We start from the raw sequence: 20703 nt of genomic DNA, 5'->3' as shown, positions 1-20703 counted from the left end.
CACACACACACACACACACACACACACACACACACACACACACACACACACACACACACACACACACACACACACACACACACAAACTTTATCCTTTGGGAAAACCGATTCAACCTCTAAAAATAATACAGCATCCCAACTATTATTTCCTGGGACAGAAATGGGTTGCGAAAAGAAAGACAGAGAAATTAAGCTGAAATGTTTAGTCTCATTTTAGGCAGAAATCTAAATCTAAGTTTGGCACCTCTGCAAAGCAGTATAATACATTTTGGGACAAATACCTGTCATACAGTACCTGCTTACAAAGTGAGGCAATACATCACAAACAGGCAGATCTTAAACCAAGTATGTTCATTTTCTTCATTTAAAAAGTAACTCTACAGATCTCTGAATAGTTTAGTAACTGTATTCTATTGGTCAAACCAAGCTCAGATCACTTAAGTTGCCACATTATCCTATTGAAAATGCAGACTGCTAATACTTTTACTTTAAATGTATTATTTTAAAATTATTCAAAATTAAACTAGCTTCAATGGTCAGTATGAGTTAAATAAAAGTACCTTCACATTTTGTTTAACATTGGGTCAAGATTCTACAGCTTGATGAAACTGATTTATGGATTATACATGGGACAAGCCCATGTTACGAGACTAAATAATTTTATTATTTCCTCTCCTCTTTGACTTTCCTACCTTCCTGATTCATTGAATCTGACAAAGAGAAACAGATCACACGACAAAGAGAAACAGATCATTTGATTGTTTCCACTTATTCAATGAAAGAACTATCCAACAATCCCTTTCTCAGGTTCTTTCACCAAGACTTTCCGAAATTTACTTTTTCCAAGTATGCACCAAATTTTCTGTGAAAGTTACTCCCGTATTTCACTCAGCAGTGTACTCTAGATCATATACTTGTGGTGTTAAAATAAATCATTCTGTCAATTACCTTGAACCAGTTTATACTGGGTGAAGAGACAGTTATTTAGTTAATCAAAATCTGGAAGAAAGAAACTAGCCTAAGAGCAAGTACATAACCAATTATTATAAAAACTCATCTGGTTCAATCATATCCTTTAGGAGAAGGAAATTTGCCATCTTAGTTGATGCTCATGTGACTCCAGACATGGAATGCAGATGACTCTTAAATGCCCTCAGGAATGGGCAAAAGTTGTTGATATAGGAGAAAGTGAACTGCAGATGCTGGAGATCAGAGTCGAGAGTGTGTGGTGCTGGAAAAGCACAGCAGGTCATGCGGCATCCAAGGAGCAGGAGAATCGATGTTTCGGGCAGAAGCCTTTCATATATATTGATATAACCAGCGACACACATATCAAAAAAAAATCTAGGGTTTACCAATGACTGGGAACTTAACTGAACCAACCTGTAAATACATGTGACAACAACCTAGGTTAGAGGCTGGGCATTCTTCAGCAAGTAACTCAACTCTCACCTCCACCCACATGTCTGGACTGCAATTGGATTACTGTCACTTGTCCAGGTGCGTACTGCTGTAACAACACTCAAGAAACTCAAAACCAATCAATCAAAAGCTGTCACTTCATCGGCATCCCAACCACCTCTGGCATACAACGGATACCATCTACATGATGCACAGCCATAACTTCAAGGCTCCTTTAACAGCATCTTCTAAACCCATGACTTCTGCCATCTAGATGATGATGATTAATAAAAACATAGACGTGCCATCACCTACAGCTCTCTCCAGATCACAGAGCATCCTGACATGGAACTATATTGCTGTAACTTAATTGTCACACAGTTAAAAAGTGTGAACTCAGTACAAGCACTGGGTGTACTTACATTTCATGAAGTGCAGCATCTCAGGAAGGCAGCTACCACTACCTTCTTGAGAACAATTAGAAATGGGCCTTTGTTGGCCTTTCCACTGACACAGGTGTCACAAGAATTAAAACAAAATAAAGATTTTGAGCATCCAGATGGGAACAGAGAACAAAACTAAAAAACAGTTGTTACGTCTACTATTTGCTGCAATAATAGCGAAGGAGAGTCTCACAAAAGTTCAGCTAGCATTTCTTAAACAGAAAATTTTAATTCACTTCACAAACAAGCACCCTAAATGGTAAGTGCATTAACATTGCAGGGTATGGATATGCTAGACGTAGAACTGGAAGCTCAGATTCTGGGTATAGAATTATGTACAAGTAATTATTATGTCAGTTTGACAACAACCTATATTTGTGTAGCAAAATCTCTCAAGGCAAAGTATAACCCCAAAATTTTATGAGAATGGATATTGTCTACGAGGTGAGTCAATACAGTTGTATTTGTCAGCAAACCTGGATTTAACAAGAGAATGGCAATGCAGGAAATAATGTAGCCAACATTATCTCAAAAAATAGGACAACTATCTGGTGAGCTTTAAATATGGTCTTCTCTACATTGGTGAGACCAAACCTAAACTGAGAGCATATTTCACCAAACATCTCAGCAGGGCCAGCAGAGGTCGATCTGACCTTCCTGTCACCACCCATTTTAATTTGCCTTCCCACTCCCTTTCCGACATGACCATCCTGGGCCTCCACCATTGCCCCAGCAAATCAGACCACAAATTAAGGGAACACCTCATCTTCCGCTTGGGCAGATTACAGCCTGGAGGACTCAGAGTTCTCCAACTTCAAATAACTTTAGTTTCCACCCCCCGACTCCCTTCCCAGCCCCTGCCCCTCCCTTCCATTCCACGGATCGACCCTTTCCTCTAGTTACCAACCAGATTCATTCCTCACACAGACCAATCAGGTCACACTCTCTACTTATATTCACCAATCCCTACCTCATCACCGCCATACCCCATCCCACCCCCGCCCCCTTATCTGCAGCTCGCCTTACACCCGCCCCCAGTCCTGAAGAAGGGTTACACCTGAAATATTGGCTTCTTCACCTCCTGATGCTGCCTGGCTTGCTGTGTTCTTCTAGCCTCCTGTTTGGCTACCTTGAATTCCAGCATCTGCAGTTTTTTTTGTCATGAGCTTTAAATTTGGCTACTCCCATCAAAAATACTAGGTCTGAAATATAAGAAGTAACTTGCATTGATAAAGCCCTTATCATGGTACTCAGAATCAATAATGAGCAAATGAATTCCTTTCAAGTGCACCCATATAGTTCTTCAGAACAACGGTTTTGAAGCATTTCTCAAAATGAAATACATTGATATAAACAAAGTTTACTTTTACTCATCCGCGTTTTACATTTCAATAATATTTGCACTATGCAAGCTTCATCAAAATACACTGCCAATGGGGACAGCAATTCATCCCTTCTCCTTCACTGCCCAGATGTGTCCCTTGTGAATGCTTTAAAAACTTTCACTGGCTTACTTTAGAGTAGACACAACACTTCAGGTTCAGAGAGAAAGCTATTAAACTGACACTCTACGACTCTGTGGCTGAATGCTCCTTTTGTGTCCTGGATGTCAAACTGGAGGTACCAATCATTATGTTATTCAATACTAGCTGACTCTAGAGCTGATTAATGACTCACTATATCAACCCATCAGCCATGAAGTTAATCTCTGTGGACTCAACAGAAATACTGATTGGGTCTATCATGGTGTCAGATAACCATGCTGATTATTTATCTTGAAATGTTATACTTGATTCTGTTCAAAGCTCACTCTAACCTTTTATAGACACTAAGATAACAAGAGAGAACATGACAGCTGATTACTCTGTATAGACCTGCAATGCTCCCTCACTAAAAGAAATACAGCAGTCTGGTGAAAGGTTATCTCAACATGATCTGAACCAACATGCTTGATTCTCTCTCCATAAATGCTGCCTGACAGCCGAGTTTTTCCAACACTTTTTGTTTTTATTCAAATTTCCAGCATCTGCAGTATTTTATTTTTGTATATAAATCAGGGCTGTCTCCCTCATCATTCAAAGATGAGTATGAAAGCATTGAAAAAGTTAAAGTCAAAATTATAAAGGTCAAACAAGAAAAAATAAGCCTTAATTGCTTCAATGCATGCTGACTATACTGTGCATATCAGGGACCATCATGTGAACTAATCAATAAAATTCTCAGAATGTTGAAAGCTATTTAGATATCAGCACTGTGCAGCAATCAATTCAATGCATGCACAGAAAAATGACTCAAGCTTGAAGATGCAGATGATAATCCTTGAATGAAGACCACCTGCTATTAGATGGCAATCCTAACACTGGAAATTACCAACACACTCACTACAGCTAACCAATATACCTGGTAAGGCATGTAAAATGAAAGGTCAGCTCTACCCATGAATCATTCACAATGCATTAATTACTTCCCTGATTTGTATGCTTGTGTAGTACAACTTCACATCTAAAAGGTCAATGGTGTACTTATCTTGATATGAATCACACAAGCATGTCATGGAAGGGCATCCTCCTGTCTTCAATTGAAAGCAAAATATATTACTTTAAGTTATAGGTATTTACACCAAGTGCATTAGCAAATTAATATATAGGGTATTAGATAAAGGCAAAAATCCATTACATCTTGGGAGCTTATTACTCCTGCTTTTCTGAGCATCTGTTCAACCAGTGAAGTGTTTCTTATTATTTAGTCGTAGTACTTGCACAACACAATTAGCTTTTGCATGAAATATAACATGGTAAACAGTGATCAGAATCATTTTGAACCTTCCCACTTAATTGCTAATATACAATCTGTTCACGTACAAAAGCAACATTCGATATTCTCATTCAAGACTCATCATGAGTGCCAGTGATGCTGAGTGTATAAACAGGCTCATCAGCTGGCTCTGTGGCTGCTGGCCTTTGAGTGAACCCATAGAGCTTTCAATGTCATTACAGTCCACAGATGTGATGGGGAAGCTATCCACGTAGAGTTGAGAGGCGATCCAAGCATGTCAACTATGACCACACATGGAAGAGTTTACCTTACGCAGCCCACAGCAGCATGGGTTTAACATTCAGAGGTTGAAATCTACATCTACTCAAGTGAAATGTAGAAATGGATTGCACAGAGAAGAAATCCAAAAGCTCTGGGTCAGGTGCGTGTGCATGTGTATATAGAAACTTTGCAGCAGCCACCAGGAGTCCATGAGAGAGGCCCGATGCAGCTGAGTGGTTGATGTTTTTCTGAATTTTATGAGATACCTTTTGTCAGCAGGGCTACAACTTTAAACATGATCAGAAAATATGAAACTAGGAAGATGACTGCAGTGTCTCCACACACTGCATTAACATGAAGATTCACATCTGCAGTTCTGAAGAATGCCTGTTCTTTTAATTTATTCTGACATGAATCCAAATGCTGCTTCACAAATGGGATTCAACCACTTAAATGCTGCATGATCCCAACACATTGCATCCTTTTTCCTCTATTTGCACATATTGGACAAAAGTAAAGATGGCTACAGTACCGATATGATTAGACCATTGCTGGTTAGATAGGTAATTTTTAGGGTTGCTAGAGGCTGTTCAATTCAGATACATATGGTATATTCAGCCAGGAAGCGATTAATTAAAAAATTAGATGTAATTCTGGTACAATTGGAGTTCAGTTCAAGTGCTACAGTTGATTTGTGGTTCAAAGAGCCAAAACCCAAACATGCCAAGACTTGAAACTCTCTTGTTGGGTACAAGCCAGATATTAAGGTTATATTTTCAAATTTATTCTGTAAACAAAGGTATATGTAATCTCAATTGTTATGGCACAGGAGGAGGCCATTTGGTTAGTATAGCTATTTGCCTTTAATCAATGTCTTTTCTGGTTTTCTAAGTAAATATGAATCCTCTATTTGCTACTTCATTAAATGCAAATCAAGAATAGCTACATTAGAGGTAAGAGGGTGGGACGTTTGTTTCAAAACATTGTCTCCAAGAAGGAGATTGAGACAATTTTCCTGAACAGCCTTAAATTTTCCTGGGAAATTGTTGTGGTGGAACGTTTGGTGCTACATTCTAATACTAACCTGAATGTTTGCTGTCCAAGTACCATCAGAAATGGAAATACACTTCAAATGTTTGAAGTACTTAGTAAGATAGCTCCAATTTTCATGCCATTCTTTGCATATTTCTGATAGATGTAAAACTTTGAGGTGTTTTGACAGCTTGAGGTAAAAGAATCTGAGATATTGAAGAGTGCAAAACTTTGTGCCTAGCTGTCTAAACAGTTAGCACAGTGCTGATTTCTCGTAAGCTGCTCTACTATCAAAATGGAACAAGGGGATGAGAAAATGAGAACCCTGCTGTGGATGTTTAATATTTCACTTACACTGCAACCTACATCATTTATTGCTGATTACTATATTTGTCCTACACAGCATATATTAAAAACCATACAAACGCTACATATATAAAGAGCAATTGAGTTTTTATAATGTTTTATAATAAAAATTAATGTTTTCTAGAGCAATAAATAATAAGGTATTGAACAGATGATGTTTAAAATTTAATAGAATGAAGATGACTAGAAGCATAGAAGGTAATTTTGCAAAGGACCTCAATACAAGTGGTAAGTTTCATACACTACAGAGTGTTGAAGTCTAAAGCAGCAGATGAAGGACAGCATTGTACTTTTTAAATGGTTACTTGTAATCTATTATTTATTGTTTTCAATTTAAAAAGCCTCAATTTCACTAAGACATAGTTAAAAACAAAGTACAAGCTTTGTCAGGTAGCTTGTTCTTCCAAATAAACCTGCTGGACTATAACCTGGTGTTGTGTGATTTTTAACTTTGTCCAGCCAAGTCTAACAGAAGTATCTCCACATCATCACTAAAACATAACATTGTACTTTGGATGTTGAAATTCTGAAATAAAGACAGGTTTCTTTGCTCTCTCTCTTTGCATCATACCAAATACCATATGCAATAAATTATCCTCTACCATTTCCACCAGCAAACACATCTGCTCGTCCTCTCCCTTTTTAGTATTTTGAAAGAAATATTCTCTCCATCATACTATGGTCAACTCCTCTTTAAATTTCCTTCACCTCTCGGACTCAATTTACTTACACCTTTTTCAGGTTATTTGCTGCTCATAATGGGGGTCTCCAAACGTCCATAAGACATAGGAGCAGAACTAGGTCATTCAGCCCATCGAGTCTGCTCTGTCATTCAATCACAGGTGATATGTTTCTCAACTCAATTCTCCTACCTCCTCCCTGTAACCCTCAGTTCCCTTACTAATCAAGAACTTATGTGTCTGTCTTAAATAAATTCCATGATTTGGCATCCATAGCCAATGAGTTCCACAGATTCACCACCCTCTAGATGAAGAAATTCTTCGTCATCTCAGTTGTAAAACGTCGTCCTTTCACTCTGACATTGTACCTTCAGGTCCTACTCCATCCTACTAGTGGAAACACCTTCTCCATGTCTAGTTTGTCCAGAACTCTCAGTATTCTGAGAGTTTTAATGAGATATTCCCCCCACCATTCTGAACACCATTAAGTACAGATCCAAAGTTCTCAACTGCTCTTCATATATCAAGTCCTTCACTCCCGGATCTTTCACGTAAACCTCCATGGATGCCCTCCAAGGCCAGCCCTCCTTCCTTAGATGTGAAGCACAAAACCACTCAGAACATTCCAAATGCTGAATAGTGAGGAGATAGTTGCAGATTGGGTGATCACTTCATCTCTTCACAGAAATTGTCTGTTCAAACTACAGCGTGACCATGAGCTTCTTTTAATTTTCAGCTTAATTCTCAGCCCGGCTCCCATTTCAATCTGGTCATTGGCCACTTAGGCTGTTCCAACAAAGCTCAGTATAACCTTGAGGAACAACATCTCAACTTTCAATAAAGCATTTATAGATTTCTGAACTCATCACTAACTTCAACAGTTTCAGATCATAATTACTGCTGCCACTCTTTTAGACAAGTTTTTTAAAATTCATCTGTGGGACTTGGGCGTTGCTGGCTGGCCCAACCATTGATGGCCCATCCCTATTTGCCCTTGAGAAGGTGGTGGTGAATGGGTTGCTAGGCGATTTCAGAGGGCAGTTGAGAGTCAACCACATTGCTGTGGCTCTGGAGTCACATATAGGCCTGACCCAGTAAGGAAGGCAGATTTCTTTCCATTAAGGACATTAGTGAACCAGATAGGTTTTTCCAACAATTAACAATGGCTTTATGGTCATGAGTTGACTCTTAATTCTAGATACTTTAAATTGGTGATTGGGAGAGTGGGTTTGGGGCGAAGGAAGTTGAGCCAATGAAAAGCTGTAACCCCATACATTTACAGCTGCAACTGTACAGAAGTAAAATACAGTGAATGAGGATACTTTGAAATAAATACAGAAAATATTGAAATACTCAGTTTGTCAAGCAATATATGTGAAACAGAAAAAAATACAATTAACATTTCACTATGACTTTTTATGAGAAATGTATCTTGACCAAGATGTGGATGATAAAAATTGGCACACAAATTGGAGAATTTTTCAGTACAGCCCCATTCACATATTGACAAGTGCCAAAAAGCACAACTATCTAATTCTACCTCATGTTCAAATATTTACCCATTTTGGATTCAGTTTGCACTACAGTTTCTTACAGAAGATTTTACTTCTTTCAACCAACTTATTCTCTAATCATTCTTTTGAAGGTGATCTTAAATACTTGCCCTTTAATTACTGATTCACTGCCGAATGCAAATAGATTTGTAAATTTAGAATTTCAGAACATCTCAACATCATGTCCATTTAACTGATCTCATGTATCTCATTTGGGAAGATGATGGCCTAGTGGTATTATCACTGGACTGCTAATCCAGAGACAAAGTAAAGAGTGCAGATGCTGGAAATCAGAATCGAGAGTGTGGTGCTGGAACACCACAGCCGGTCAGGCAGCATCTGAGGAGCAGGAGAATCGATGTTTCGAGCATAAGGTCTTTATCAGGAATAAGGTTCGTGGGCCAAGGGGGCTGAGAGATAAAAGAGAGAGGGTGGGTTTGGGGAGAAGGTAGCTGAGAATATGATAGGTAGATGGAGGTGAGGGTGAAGAGGATAGGTTGGAGAGGAGGGTGGAGCCGATAGGTGGGAAGGTAGAACAAGTCAAGACGGCAGTGTCGAGTTGAAAGGTTGTATCGCGAATGAAATGGGGGGGGGAGACGGGAAATGAAGAAACTGGGGAAATCCACATTGATCCCATGCAGTTGGAGGGTCCCAAAGCGGACTTCCTCTAGACATTGGGTGGTAAGGGTTTAGCTATGGAGGAGGCCCAGGACCTGCTTGTCCTTGGGGGAGTGGGAGGGGAAGTTGAAGTGTTTGACCACGGGGTGGTGGGGTTGTTTTGTGCATGTGTCTAAAGCGTTCCCCTAGTATGCGTCCTGTCTCCCCAATGTAGAGGAGACCACATCGGGAGCAACTGATACAGTAACTGACATGTGTGTAAGTGCAGGTAAAACTCTGATGGATGTGGAAGGCTGCTTTGAGGCCTTGGATGGAGGTAAGAGGAGATGGTGTTGGCGGAGGTTTTGCAATTCTTGTGGTGTAAGGGGCAAGTGTCAGGATGGAAGGGTGGGTTGGTGGTGGTGGTGAGGGGTGGATCTGACAAGAGAGTCACGGAGGGAATGGTCTTTATGGAGCACGGATGGGGGTGGGGAGGGAAATATATCCCTGGTGACGGGGTCTATTTGTAGGTGGCAGAAATAGCAGATGTGATGTATCCAGAGGCTGGTGGGGTGGAAGGTGAGGATCAGAGGAGTTCTGTCCTTGTTGCGGGTGGAAATGGCAGAGGAGTTAGTAACCTACAAACAGACCCCACTGCCAAGGATATATTTCCCTCCACACCCTTATCCGCATTCTGTAGAATCCATTCCCTCTACAACTCTCGTCAGGTCCGTGCCCCACCATCCCACCCTCCCCTCTCAGCAACTTCCTCTGCCACCGCAAGAATTGCAAAACCAGCGCCCACACCTCCTCTCTTCCCCTCCCCCTTAACTTCGTCCAAGGCCCCAAAGGAGCCTTCCACATCCATCAAAGATTTACCTAAACTTGCACACGTCATTTACTGTATCCGTTGCTCCCGATGTGCTTCAGAGAACATCTCCAGGCACACACACAAAATAACTCCATTGCCCCACTGCCAAACACCTTAACTTCCCCTCCCACTCCCCCAAGGACATGCAGATCCTGGGCCTCCTCCATCGCCAAACCCTTACCTCCCGGCGCCTGGAGGAAGAACGCCTCGTTGTCCGCCTTGGGATCCTACAACCACATGACAATGTTGATTTCACCAGTTTCCTCATTTCCCCATCTCCTACCTTATCCCAGATCCAACCTTCTAACTCAGCACCGCCCTCTTGATCTGTCCATCTTCCTTCCCACCTATCGGCTCCACCCTCCTCTCCGACCTATCACCTTCACTCCCACCTTCCTCTACCTATTCCAATCTCTCTCATTTATCTCTCAGTCCCCTTGGCCCACAAGCCTCGATCCTGACTAAGAGCTTATGCTCGGAACTTCGGTTCTCTAGTTCCTCGGATGCTGCCTGACTGGCTGTGCTTTTCTAGCACCACACTCTCGACTGTTAATCCAGAGACCTAGGTAATGTTCTGCAGACCAGAGTTTGAATCCCACCACCACAGATGCTGGAATTTGCATTCAACAAAAGTCTGGAATTAAGAGTTTAATGATGACTGTGAATCCATTGTCGATTCCACTGTGGAAAACTCCACCTGGTTCACTAATGTCATTCAAACTGCCATCCTTACCTGGTCTGGCCTACATGTGACTCCAGATCCACAGCCATGTGGTTGACTCTAAACTGCCCTCTGGGTAATTTGGAATGGGCAAGCAATGCTGGCCTAGCCAACGACGCCCTCATCCCATGAATGAATACTGTTAGACTCAATTTCTCTAGATTACAGAAGTAACAATCCATAGTACTATACTCACTGTTTAATATATCAAATTGCTAGAAAAAAGGACAGCTGGGTCAGCATCCATGAAGATAGGTTAATGCTTTAATAGGGTCATGTCTGCATTTTTCGGAGGCCAGCTCATTGCTGAAAATTTTCTATTTTTTGTTTTGATCTCCTGCATTCAAGTGATTATCTCTATTTCTTCTAGCAATTTCAGTTCATTAATCTTACCTTTCAATTATCTTTGAAGAAAGCTTACATCTTTTACATCTGTAACCACTTAGTGATGTAAGCATAAGCCCAGTATCTATTGCACAGTCAGTTGAAGGATTTTGGTGCGGGTAGATACATTTTTTTGTGGTTGACCAGTAAGTACAGCTCCTACTGGGCTGTTTTAACTACTACTAAGCAATGCAAAGCATTACAGTGAAGAAACAATCTCAGTTTTATAAATGCCTAATCTACCCATCTGTAAAGTACCTATAAAACACATTAAAACCTGACAATTTAAATTTTTTCCTATTGACATATTAGGTTTGCCAAAATTATGTGAAGCTTTTAAAAGAACATACTAATTTCACAGTTAAAAATTACAGTCTTCAAAAGGAAAACTGAAATGGATTTAAGTTGTTTTGTTGATGAAACACTAGTATGCTTGTCAAGTTCACTGGCTCAGATAGACATGAAACCATCTGGCTTCTCCAGCTGATAAACACAGGTATTACACTGTGAAATGATCAAAACCTGCTGTAAACTATGAGGAAAAGGCAGTTTAACTAGTGTTAGTTATGTGTACAAAATGGGTATAAATAGGCACAAATATTTCCTCTGTTGAAAACTGTCCTTTTTTTTATAGCATTTATACCATTTACAAATACTATATTAGTTCCTTGATGCATCATTCACTGCAGTGAGGCTTTAACACAATCTGAATGGTAGCGCTATAAAATGGTTACAGTTTATTCTATATATTACTGAGAGTTGAAAACTGTCACTTCAACTTCTGCAAATTTCCTACAATCACTGATAAGCAATCTCATGCAGTTATACAACAGAACATTTCTGCATGGAGTAATAACCTAGTCTCCATCCTTAAATATCAGAAGTTTAATTTCCTTCAAAATATACATTTGCCACAGGTTTAGTTCTCAACTACCTTAGGGATAATTGAATTAATGTACCAGACTGATCAAAAATCTGAGCTGTTCGACTTGCATCTCTCATGGTCGTGTTATTATATTTTGGATTAGCAGCCGAATGTACAGGAAGGGCATAGAGAACATTCAGCAATCAGATGTACTTTTAACGTATTTAAAGAGGACTCCAAAATAATCTACAAAATGTAAACATATCTCAGATGAAGTTAATAACTGCATAATCAACCAGATGATCAAAATCAGAATCAAAATCATGTACACTTCAGAATTACTGAAAAGGCTGTCAGATAATCAAATATAGAGGTAAAAACAACGAGGTAAAAACAATGACTGCAGATGCTGGAAACCAGATTCTGGATCAGTGGTGCTGGAAGAGCACAGCAATTCAGGCAGCATCCGAGGAGCTTCGATATTCCAGTCTTTACTTCAAAGTGTACTTACTTGCAATCTGTGTTTGAGTTCCTTCACGTCAGCACTATCCTGCAGTGTGTCTTCTTTTTCAACTGCACTGGCCAAGATATCAGCTGCACTTTCAGTATCCTGCAACCACCGAAGACAACCCTCTAACTCCTGAAGCAAGTTCTGTAGCTGCTTTAGTTCACTCTCCAGCTTTTCAACTCTCTCACTGGCTCTGAGGGAAGCAACAGGACAGCAGAATTTGAAGTCTGCAGACCACAACACAGAATAATAGAACAAATGCCATGATGCACACTGCAGAACAGGACTGAAAAACTGAGAAATCATAGAAATATTAAAATTCTCATTAAGAATCTGCAAATTTAATGAAATTTTCAAGCAGCACCTTTGATTTGTGATGGAAACTATCACACTAAAGTATTTCTATTCATAGCAATTGGAATTAAATATTAGTTTTGACATTGGGTAAACCTGTCCTATTAAATCTCATGTCACCTATTTTTGCCACCATGTTTCTTACTCTACCAGTTCTTAACCAGGCCTGTTCACTGTAATTATACTATTTTTACCATATACAGTTCCATAATCTTTCACTTTTTTTTTCCAACTGGTACAACCACTAACCTCCTAAACAACATGCATAGAGCAAGGCAAAGGCCATTTCCAAGAAACAGGAACCTAATCACGTCATCTTGATATTCAACAGTTTTGTAATCACTGAAACCTCACTATCAACATCTGAATGGCAAGACCCAGTCATATGAATACTAGGGTTTCAAAAGCATGTGAAGGATTGGTAATTCTGCAATGGGCAATTCACCACATGACTCCAGATCCTGCCCACAATCTACAACAGTACAAGGCAGCATTGTGTTCTGAGGTTATACACCATAACATGTACACTGCCACCAATACCTGAGAGGTATTTGTCACTGCAGGTTCCATGGGCTCTAGTGTAGATGAGCACAGCCACTTCTGGTCAAACTAAAAGAGATTTTCTTTCAAGGTATAGTTTCTCACACTTCTGCAACTACTTATATCGCACAAGATCTGGTACACAAATAACTATTTGGTAGCAGACAGTAAAAACTGCAGATGCAGGAAGTCAGAGTCAATAGATGTGAAACTGGAAAAGTATCCGAGGAGTGGGAAAGTCACTGTTTTGGGCCAAAACCCTTCATCAGGACTGGGGTGGGTAAGTGGAGCCCAGAAGTAAATAGAGGGGGAGGTGGGGCTGGGGTAAGGGTAAGTGGGATGGTGATTGTTGAATGCATGTAGGGGGTTATGATGATCGGTCAGTTGGAAGGTTGGAGCAGATAGGAGAGTAGGAAAATGGACAGGTTAAAACAGGTCAAGGAGGTGAAGAGGAGGAGTGGGGTTAGACATGGGATAAGTCTGGGGGAGGAGGGACTTCGAAGTTGGTGAAGTCAATGTTGAGGCCATTGGGCTGGAAGCTTCCTAGGTGAAATATCAGGTGTTGTTCCTCCAGTTTTGTTTGGCCTCACTGTGACAGTGGGGGAGGCCAAGGCTGGATATGTCACCTGGGGAGTGGGAGGGGGAATTAAATTGGATGGCAACCGGAAGGTTAGTGTGTGTAGAGCGCAGATGCTCTATGAACCGGTTCCCAAGTTGGTGTTTGGTCTCCCTCATATAAAGACCACCTCGTCGGCATCAACAGAATGCAATAGATGAGGTTAGATGACATGCAGGTGAATCTCTGTCAGATCTGGAAGGATTTGTTAGGGCCTTGGATGAGGTGAGAGGGGAGGAGTGGGGTCTGCTGTTGCACCTCTTGCAATTGCAAGGAAAGGTACGGGGTGTAGTGGAGACGTCGGTGGGGAATGTAGTGTTAATGAGTCATGGAGTAAACGGTCTCTGTGAAAAGGAGACAGGGGTGGGGAAGGAAATATCTTTTTGGTGGTGGGGTCAGATGTACATGGTGGAAATCTTGGAGGATGATGTGCTGGATTTACAGGTTGGTGGGGGAGGTGCAGGATGGTCTTTAAGCAGCACGGTGGCACAGTGGTTAGCACTGTTGCCTCACAGCGCCAGAGACCCGGGTTCAATTCCCGCCTCAGGCGACTGACTGTGTGGAGTTTGCACATTCTCCCCTTGTCTGCGTGGGTTTCCTCCGGGTGCTCCGGTTTCCTCCCACAATCCAAAAAATATGCAGGTTAGGTGAATTGGCCATGCTAAGTTGCCCATAGTGTTAGGTGAAGGGATAAATGTAGGGGAATGGGTCTGGGTGGGTTACGCTTCGGCGGGTGGGTGTGGACTTGTTGGGCCGAAGGGCCTGTTTCCACACTGTAAGTAATCTAATCTAATCTAATCACAAAGAGGGCCCTATCTTTATTGTTGTTGGGGGAAGGGGGCTTGAGGGCAGAAATGTAGGCGATGTAGGGGATGCAAATGAGGGCATCCCTAATTAGAGGACAGGAAACTACAATCCCTAAAGTGGGATGATATCTGGGATGTCCTGGAGTGGAACGCCTAATCCTGGGAGCAAATGTGGTGGAGGCAGGGGAATTGGGAGTTTTGGAGAAGGGTGGGTGAGAGGAGGTGTAGTCAAGGTAGCTGTGGGAATCAGTGGGTTTTGAAATGGATATCCGTGCTGACTTGATGTCTGGAGATGGAAACGGAGACATCCAGGAAGGGGAGGGAGGTGTCAGAAATGGTCTAGGTCCTCCCCTCTCACTTCTGTCCAAGGCCATAAACAATCCTTACAGATCTGACAGACACTTACCTGGACGTCATCTAACCTCATCTATTGCATTTGTTGCTCCCAACATGGTCTCGTCTATATCGGGGAGACTAACGCAGACTCTGGGATCGGTTTGCAGAGCATCTGCACTCTACACGCACTAACGAACCCGACTTCCCGATTGCCATCCACTTCAATTCCCCTCCCCAATACCCCAGCAACATGTCCATCCTTGGCCTCCTCCACTTTCCATTGAGGTCAAATGGAAACTGGAGGAACAACATCTGATATTTCACCTGGGAAGCCTACAGCCCAATGGCATCAACATTGACTTCACCAGCATCAAAGTCCCTCCTCACTCAGCCTTAGCCCATGTCTTACCCCACCTCTCCTGCTCATCTCCCTAACTTGTTCTAACCTGTCCATCTTCCTACTCAGCTATCTGTTCCACCCTTCCAACTCACCGTCCCACCTACCCTTCACCAGCCCCACCCGCTCCCTCTATTTACTTCTGGGCTCCCCTCCCCAGTCCTGCTGAAGGGTGTTGGCCCAAGGCATTGACTTGCCTGGTCCTCGGATGCTGTCTCACACGCTGTGCTAATTATTTGGTAGCACTGATCTTCAGCATTGCTGTAAGATTATGCTTTTTATCGAAGCTTTTCCTCTCGCACTCATTGGGACTATTTGCAAGAATGCCAATTTGCAAAGAGAAAATAGCATACTGTATGGCAGGACAAGCACAGATTGGTTGTCCAGTGGACTCTGAGTGGTACAGGCATTACCATATAAAATGCACCACATTTATGGTGACCGACAGTTAACTGCAAAGCTTTATTTAAATTTTAAACCAGGCAGGTTGACTCGATTAATCAAGGCATTTTCCTGAGGAATGAAACAGAGAATGGTTGTCACCTATTTTGTTGATGTGGAATAGGTATTATGCATGTATAGGTTTCTGTCTGCAAAGAACAGGAACCTGTATGCTAGTAAATGTAGCTTCTAGTATGTGCAAGCCTGCCCGAGAATCCTAAAGCAATTATCAGCATAATTCTTTGCAAGTTCAGGATCATTTAGCAAATGGAAAAAAGTAGGATTTCATGACAATCTGATCGCTACATGGTAACTTTCACTGGCACACCTATTTAGTTCTATATTTTGTTTTTAACTGAATTCAAATTCTTCATAGACCAAGTGGGAACTAAACTCCAAAGCTGGATTATCAGCCCGGGCCTCATAACTACTATTGCCCGTATCATAACCACTGCACTAGCACATCCTTCCCAAATGTACCACACCTTGCAGCGATAAGATTCATGTCCACAGTTACAGTAATTTGTGTTTTAACTGCATTACTGAGCAACTGAGAAAAGACCAGTGAAAACAAATTCCTGATCAGTGACTTCACAGATAGTAACACAGTTGGACAGTCATGTAGCAGCACATACAAGGACCAAGTTAACAATTAGCTGTCTCGGGCAAAAACACAGGGCACAACAATCAGATAGAGGCAGAGAAAATGACTGGGTAAAGATGAAATACCTGAACTACAGACATTCAAATCATCTCATCTCACCTTTGATTGATATTATTCCAGGAGGTATCAATGCCGTCTTTAACCTCTTTCACCTTCCGAGTATCATCTGCTGCATAAACCCGGAGTAGTTTACTGGACAAGTCTTTGAATGATGACACTGTAAACTGCCCTTTGTGCAATTCTTCTAAGAATTGCTGAAAAACAGGTAGCACATGACACGGAGATGCATATTGTTCCAAAGCACAAACAAGCTTAGAATTATGTCTAAATTGTCCTCCCTGTACTACCATTTCTTTCTCATACAAATGCTATAGTTCAAATTACAATTCCCAATTATTTCTGCTCATTCAGAAAACAAAACAATATTCAAAAAGAGTAACTATTTTTTGCATTTTTCCTAAATAGAGCAGTTTCCTCGGCACTAATCACAAAAGTGATTCACCCAATCATCACATCACATGACATCACATCACATTTGATCTCAACAAATACCATTTATTGGTATCCTGGGGGAGCAGGGAATAAGGGCAATTTCTCTGTGAGCTGAGTATAACAAAATTGTTAACAATATATAAAATCTTGTTTGCAATTTAATTACAAAGGGTTAAAGAATGAAGCAAATCAAAATCGGCTTTTGTACCAAATTCAACTCTTTACTTATCCCAAATGAGGGCTGCAATTCTATTCGGCAATATTTTATAGAGGATGATCTTTGTACTGTAAATAACATGAATGCACAAGATCACTGTTCAAATTGTCAATTGTTATATTTTCATTGTCATTGTGTCAAGGAGATGAATACACAGTCTTGAAGGAACACCACAGTGTGGCCTTGGGGCACTTAGCCATGCTTTTCATAACAGCACAAAAGCATATCGCAGAAAAAAGTTTTTAGTTTGTATTAATAATTTAATGATTTGCTAACCACCTTCATTAACCAGAATTAGCAACACACATGGGGACAAAATTATTGAAATTTTATCAGTTTGTGTGGTTCAACAAAAAGTTGCTCTGAAAGACTAATAGCCTGTAGCTTGTGCAGGAATTAATAGGTGATGACTGTAGCTGCGACTCACTTTAATTGTTAAGGATTTGTAAAACATTCTTTGAGAGACTTGGTTTGTCTCACATTACACGGGGCTCTACTTTTGAAAAGTAAATGAATTAGTATGAAATGGGTGGATTGTCCCTTTGCTCTCTTCATATTCATGTCACACATCGCTGTTCGAATTGATCCAAAATGTGCTGAAGTAATAGAAATGAGTGGTTAATTTGGCACTTATTTCGTTGAATAGAATTTGAACATTTTAATCATTTCAAAATAAATACCACAGAATTGCAATGGCACAGGAGGCTATATGACCAATTATGTGCACATTGGCTCTCTGAATGAGTATTTCCCTTAGTATTTTGCCTTCGCCATGTAAGTGAACAATGTTCCTTTTCAGTCTAATTTCCTTTTGAATGCAATGAGTGAACCTGCTTCCAACACACTCTCAGACTGTACATTCCAGACACTAACCACTCGAGTGAATTTGCCTCCACTAAACTTTTAGCTAGTGCATTCTAGATCCTAACTACTCAAGTGATTCTTCCTCGACAACACTCTCAGATCATTCCAGACCCTAACAAATATTAACCTAGTTTGCACTGCAGGGAAGATTTCCAGTCATACTCTCACCATGAAGGACGGTTCTGGAGTTGGAAGTTATCAGCTGAGAACAAAATAGAATAGAAGTAAACCTTTGGGAGTTAAGAATTATTTCGGACTAATTCTGGGAGAATTGAAAGTCTACTTAAAGGCTAACATAATACTTACCTGATGGCATTTATTTCCATGTGTTCTTTCCTGATGTTAAAAGTTTTGTTTTATGTTTTTAAGTATCAATTTTCTACAATAAGCATTTAATCACTAGTGCTTGTAGCCTGTTACAAGAAATGTGAAATCTTGTACCATTCATTCAGCAATTAACTATAAATTAAAAGTTATCAGTCTCTACGGGACTCCTATCACAGTCTGCAGTGGTCAAGATGCCCCATCTACTGACAGAATCTTGAAATTTACAGTACATCACATTTTCTGACTCAGCCAATTAACCACTTTACAATGAAGGCCAACATGTTACCTTGCTTTCTGCCAACTGTGGGGCAAGTGGCTCTGAAGTGACATGGAGCACCGACTGCAGGTGGATTTCACTCTGACCAACCAGTCGCTCAGTTGCCTGCAAATCCTCCTCCCAATGTATGCTGTCACTGAGTAATTCTTCCAGCTGTTGCTGCCGTGCCTCCAATCTGTGCTGTGTGTTGTCCCATTGGTTCTGCACCCTCACCACTGCACAGAAACATCAAAAGGAGGTAAGTATATGCAGGAGACGGAGTACTGCATTTAAAAGCACACAGACACTAATTCTAATGTGACTGATACTACAATCAGTCTTCAAAAAAACTTTCCTAAATCAGCAAACAGTAAACTTAGAAACATACAAGATCCTGAGGGGTCTTGGCAGGGCAGCTGTGGAGAGATGGTTCTTCTTGTGGATGAATGTAAAACTGGAGGTCCCTATTTGAAAACCAGGTATCACCCTTTTAAAACAGAGATGAAGCAAAAAATATTCTCAGAGGGTCATGAGTCATAGAGACGTACAGCAGGGACAGACCCTTCAGTCCAACTCGTGCATGCCGACCAGATATCCTAAATTAATCTAGTCCCATTTGTCAGCACTTAGCCCATAGTCCTCTAAACCCGTGCTATTCATATAATCATCCAGATGCCTTTTAAATGTTGTAATTGTATCAGTCTCCACCACTTCCTCTGGCAGCTCATTCCATACATGTACCACACTCTGCGAGAAAAAGTTGTCCTTTTGGTCCCTTTTAAATCTTGCCCCTCTCACCCTAAACCAATGCCCTCTAGTTCTGGAGTCCCCCAACCCAGGGAAAAGCAGTTGTCTATTCACCCTATCCATGACACTCATGATTTGAGAAACCTCTATAAAGCTGTCCCTTCAGCCTCTGACGCCCAAGGAAAACAGCTCCAGGCAATTCAGCTCTCCCTATAGCTCAAAACCTCCAACCTTGCCAACGTCCTTGTAAATCTTTTCTGAACCCTTTCAAGTTTCACAACATCTTTTGGAAGTCTTTGAAACTCTCTTTCTGAAATACAGTGGAAACAGTACCTCGAATATTTCCAATCAGAGGAAGGCACATTCTTGATTACCAAGCAATTAAGAGATTATCAGGGGTAGGCAGTAATGAGGATCTGCGGTTGCAAAGAGATCAGTCATTACCTTACTGAATGGTGAAACTAGATTGAGATTCTGAATGACTGACATCAGCTCCTAGATCATATATAAACCTCGTTTGGGAACATGATAGTAATCTGACTGACATTCATTCACCTCTTTGTTATTTTAATTCCCTTATGTCAGCATTACCCAACTCTTAGCATCAGAGTCAATTATGCCTTCACTTCCTGAAGTTGCGATGCCTGGGTCTCTGTACATCTTCTAACAGGAACTATGGAGAAAATTGTTATCGAACAGCTGAAGCACTGTCATATTTTTCAAACTACCATTTCAAACACAATTTCTGATTTCATTCTTTATAGTTATTTGTGGAAGACCCTCACTCACATCGCTCAGTAATTGCAGCTCGCTCCTCCATATCAGCCGTTTTATTCTTCAAGTTCTGAGCCAGTGTAAAAATAGCATCGAGCTGTGGTCGTCGCTGTTCCAAATCATTCTTTGTAGTCTGTTCTCAAAGAAATCGATGTGTGAGTATAGACAAAATCAAACTGTTCCGAATTATAGACTCAATCAAATGACTGCAACCATCCTTTAATGTGATAATGTTGCTGAATATGTAACAAATAGTTACATGCAGTGAATATGGACAAAGGAAACAAAATTAGTACTGAAGATTAAAACTGAGAAAAGTCAGAAATTACAAGTTAGCAAGGTTTGTGAAGGTTTGTAGCTCAGGTTGAGGTTTAGGGTGTAGCAGGAGACAACAGCTTCGCTTCACTTGGAGATT

At 40.9% G+C, this 20703-nt stretch overlaps 1 protein-coding gene across 8 annotated transcripts in view; it reads right to left on the bottom strand.

The window, feature by feature from the left end:
- LOC122557037 (utrophin-like) overlaps positions 1–20703 on the bottom strand; it is a 688507-nt gene that overhangs the window by 283872 nt on the left and 383932 nt on the right. For all 8 annotated transcript variants that reach the window (XM_043704260.1, XM_043704256.1, XM_043704261.1 and 5 more), the window contains 4 exons: positions 20304–20421; positions 18798–19003; positions 16711–16865; positions 12461–12650 (listed from right to left, as the gene is read on the bottom strand). In XM_043704260.1, the coding sequence (XP_043560195.1) occupies positions 12461–12650; positions 16711–16865; positions 18798–19003; positions 20304–20421 (669 nt within the window). The remainder of the gene's footprint in view (positions 1–12460; positions 12651–16710; positions 16866–18797; positions 19004–20303; positions 20422–20703) is intronic.

The sequence above is a fragment of the Chiloscyllium plagiosum genome, chromosome 15 (assembly GCF_004010195.1).
Source record: "Chiloscyllium plagiosum isolate BGI_BamShark_2017 chromosome 15, ASM401019v2, whole genome shotgun sequence".
Lineage (NCBI taxonomy): Eukaryota > Metazoa > Chordata > Chondrichthyes > Orectolobiformes > Hemiscylliidae > Chiloscyllium > Chiloscyllium plagiosum.
This window is presented reverse-complemented; position numbering and strand designations above follow the sequence as displayed.